This window comes from Arvicola amphibius, chromosome 6 (assembly GCF_903992535.2).
Source record: "Arvicola amphibius chromosome 6, mArvAmp1.2, whole genome shotgun sequence".
NCBI classification, from domain to species: domain Eukaryota; kingdom Metazoa; phylum Chordata; class Mammalia; order Rodentia; family Cricetidae; genus Arvicola; species Arvicola amphibius.
Genome location: NC_052052.2, coordinates 136,475,975 through 136,479,459, shown reverse-complemented (window position 1 = coordinate 136,479,459; position 3,485 = coordinate 136,475,975). Strand labels below are relative to the sequence as shown.

General features: G+C 47.0%; 1 protein-coding gene across 1 annotated transcript in view; it reads right to left on the bottom strand.

The window, feature by feature from the left end:
• Positions 1-92: 92 nt before the first annotated feature.
• Bmp6 (bone morphogenetic protein 6) overlaps positions 93-3,485 on the bottom strand; it is a 149,163-nt gene continuing 145,770 nt past the window's right edge. Inside the window, exons 5-7 of the mRNA XM_038332891.1 lie at positions 2,718-2,794; positions 1,345-1,455; positions 93-1,253 (exon numbers count right to left, since the gene is read on the bottom strand). Of these exons, the coding sequence (XP_038188819.1) occupies positions 1,104-1,253; positions 1,345-1,455; positions 2,718-2,794 (338 nt within the window). The 3' untranslated portion in view covers positions 93-1,103. The remainder of the gene's footprint in view (positions 1,254-1,344; positions 1,456-2,717; positions 2,795-3,485) is intronic.

Sequence of the window (3,485 nt, the reverse complement as noted above, 5' to 3'; positions counted from 1 at the left end):
GGTCTGGTCTTTGCTTAAATGTTACAGCAAAATGGATATAAAATAGACAATAAATTATAGTTTCTATTTACAAAAAAAAGCTGTAAGTACAGTTACAGATTATAAATGTATTATTTAATCAGTTTAGTACGAAATTGCTTCCCAGTACATGATTGTGAAAAAGACATCTAAAAAATATCCTAAGATTTAATCTGATTCTTACTTTCTACAAGAGGAAACTGTGGTTTTAGTTCACAAATACCATGCTCACCTCAACAAACCCATTCTTAGAGGCAGGCCCTTCCTTTGGGTCTCTGCTGCAGACTAGTCCTGAGCCACGTGTGCTACCGTAGGGAAAGGCCAAGAGCAGTTGGAGAGCTGGTGTGCTGGAGCCGGTATCCCTGTGTGGATGTGCTTGTCGAGCCCGCTGGGAGCTGCAGTCACTTTCTGCTGGTCCATGGCTTAGAGGAAGGCTGCTGCAGCGGCTTCACGCCCTACCACACAGTATGGCCCTTCTACTTTGGGTTCTAGTAAAGACTTCAGGGAAGAAGGGGGTGCAGAAGTGCTTCAGTTTGTTTTGATCGAAATTAGTACATTTTCACACCACCACCACCAACAAAAACCAAGTAACTGCAACAGCAGACAAAAGGCACCTCTCCAGTGAATGGCGGTGGCTAGGGTGAGCTGGGAATGGAATCTGATAGAGCTCCCCCTTCCCCTGCATTCTGTTACCTGCAGAATCTCCCAATGCTACTGAACAATCAGTAGCTCTTTCCGTCAGGGGTATTTCATATTCCTTCAAGGTTATTCTCTACTTACACCGCAAACAGCTAGATCTAAATGCTAAAATACTAGTCTGGGTGAGACTGGGGGCGGTGAGCTCTGGCGTGTTTCTGCAGTTACCAGGCCTGTACTGAAAGCACTACAACTTCCTACAGACAGCAACTGCTCAGGTCTGACCTGGGGACGTCATCAGCAAGGTCTTCATAAGATCCCCTTTGGGCAAAGGCACCGGCGGGAGATGCTTCCAGTGCCATCATCCCACTTCGCTGTGCTTCTTCGTGTGTGTTAAGGCAGATTTAGGTAGGAATCCAAGGCAAGAGTCACTAGCAACGAGCTTTGCCTTAATGGCATCCGCAAGCTCTCACAACCATATTCCTGTATTTTTTCAAGATGACATTGGAGTTATCGTCAAAGTAAAGAACTGAGATGGCATTCAGCTTAGTTGGTGCACAGCATGGTTTGGGGACGTACTCGGGATTCATAAGGTGAACCTGTTCCAAAATAGAAGTGGGAGCGGGCACTGTTAGAAATAATAACCTGGTCTGGATTCGATCCCACTTACTGCCAAGTCGGGGCACTCACCAAGGTCTGTACAATGGCGTGGTTGGTGGCATTCATGTGTGCGTTGAGTGGGAAGGAACACTCTCCATCACAGTAGTTGGCAGCATAGCCTTTGGGTGCAATGATCCAGTCCTTGAGATCAAGCAAACGGAAGGAAGTGAAAGATCACCAGGTACCCCTACATCATCTGCACTCTCAGTGACCCCAAGAGAAGACATTGATCATGGTGCACACAGCATGTGGACAGGCAGGGAAGTCTGGGAATTGCCCAAGTTCACATTTAGTGACGCTGAGGTAAGAACCTGGTTGGTCTGACCCTAGAGCCTTGGTCTTTCCATGGGCTCGTGTGACTTAATTGCTGCAAACCTGTTAGGTCTGGGATTGCGCTTGTGGCTGGCTTGATGGACACATGCTGCCGTGGAGGAATCCTTTCTACACTATGAATATGTATTGCTCTCATTGGTTAATAAAAAGCTGACTGGCTGGTACTTGGGTAGAAAGTTAGGCGGGAAAGCCAAACTGAGAATGATGGGAAGGAGGGTGGAATTGGGAGAGAAGCCAGCCAGTGGCCCAAGAAGCAAAGCATGCTGGAGGATGGGTAAAGCCATGAGATATATGGCAATACATAGATTAATAGAAATAGGTTAATTTAAATGTAAGAGTTAGGTGGTAACAAGCCTGAGCTATAGGTTGAGCATTTGTAATTAATATAAGCCTCTGAGTTGTTTGAGACAGGGTGGTTGGACAGAAAGACTCGGTTTACTAAATGCTCCTTGACTTAGGATGGGGGTTACATTTCAATAAAACACCAGCGTTAAATGCCCATAATACACCTAAAATATCGAGCACCGTGTCTTAGGCACAGTGCCCTGTGGGGCTGACTGAGAGCTGCTGCCACCCGTCATGTCCAACGATGAGACTCCAGCCCAGAAGGACTCAACCTCCAAAACTCAGGGCACTATATCTAGAGAACACATACTGCTCCTACATCGTCATATAGCTGAAAAATGGTCAGTTAAAACATCGTAGGTCAGGATCTGTCATGTCTACTTGGACCCAAAGGATCGTCTGTAGGATCCCTGTCAAAGTAACGCCACCTACATAGAGAACAACTCCTATCTCCCATTTCTCAGCACACTTAGCTGGACTTGGTATGAGCCAAACATCTTCCACTGGGTGAGCCAATTTGGAGCTACTGAGGAAATTATTAATCAGATTTTTTTTCTTTGTAATCCTGTTTCTAAGTATAAGTTGCTTAAATGTCCAAATACATGCCCCGCCTTACTCCAGCAGCCTGAGTATTTGAGAGCTCCTCCCAGAAGCTGACAGTGGCAGCCATGGGTGAGGTATGAACAAGGTACCCATGGAGGCCCATCCTTATTCTGAGGACTCACCTGCCATCCCAGGTCCTGGAAACTCACGTAAAGTTCATGCTTTTTGCAGGCTGTTTTTAATTCACTGCTGTTGTAGTCTGTTGGAGGAGATAAAAAAAAAAGAGGTACTCATTAATTCCTTCACTTAAAAACAGACGTGAGAGCTTTTCCTCTCATACATGCAGGCACTGTGCGATGCTCAGGGCAACCGTGAGCCAGGCCCCTGTTGACACACGTGGTTCCCCCCAATAGTTCGGTTGCGTTCCCAGTTGTCTGCTTAAATTTAGAGCCACTGGGGGAATTAATCATTTGACTTTTTTTTTTCTAATCTGGCTTCAAAATAAAAGTGGTTCAAGTGTTTAATACATTCCCCTTGTCTGTGAAAGAATGTGACGAGCGCTAGAGGAAGTTGGCACTGAGCCAGGGGAGCTTTCGAACACGCCGCACTTTGCCCGTCGTGGGGTCTGCTTTGGCACCGTTATTTCACGGCAACCTTTCCACAGCAGATGTGCATCACGTAGTCTGCCTTGTGCAGGTCTGCAGATGGCTGTGTGGCGATCTCCACTGGATTTGAGAGAAGGCCGTCATTAACAGGTAACTGTCACTGCATTCCACATGTGGACTATCCAGACATGGCATGGAGCTTGGGTGACAGCTTCTGGCCCCCAAATGGGGGAAAGGGTGACACTGGGAGGCCACCCTCTCCTGTTCATGGGTTCCAGTCTCACCGCTGTGCTGAGCCCTTTCTCGGTACCCTAAACCATCCCAAAGCCAGCATTTCCCCGAAAC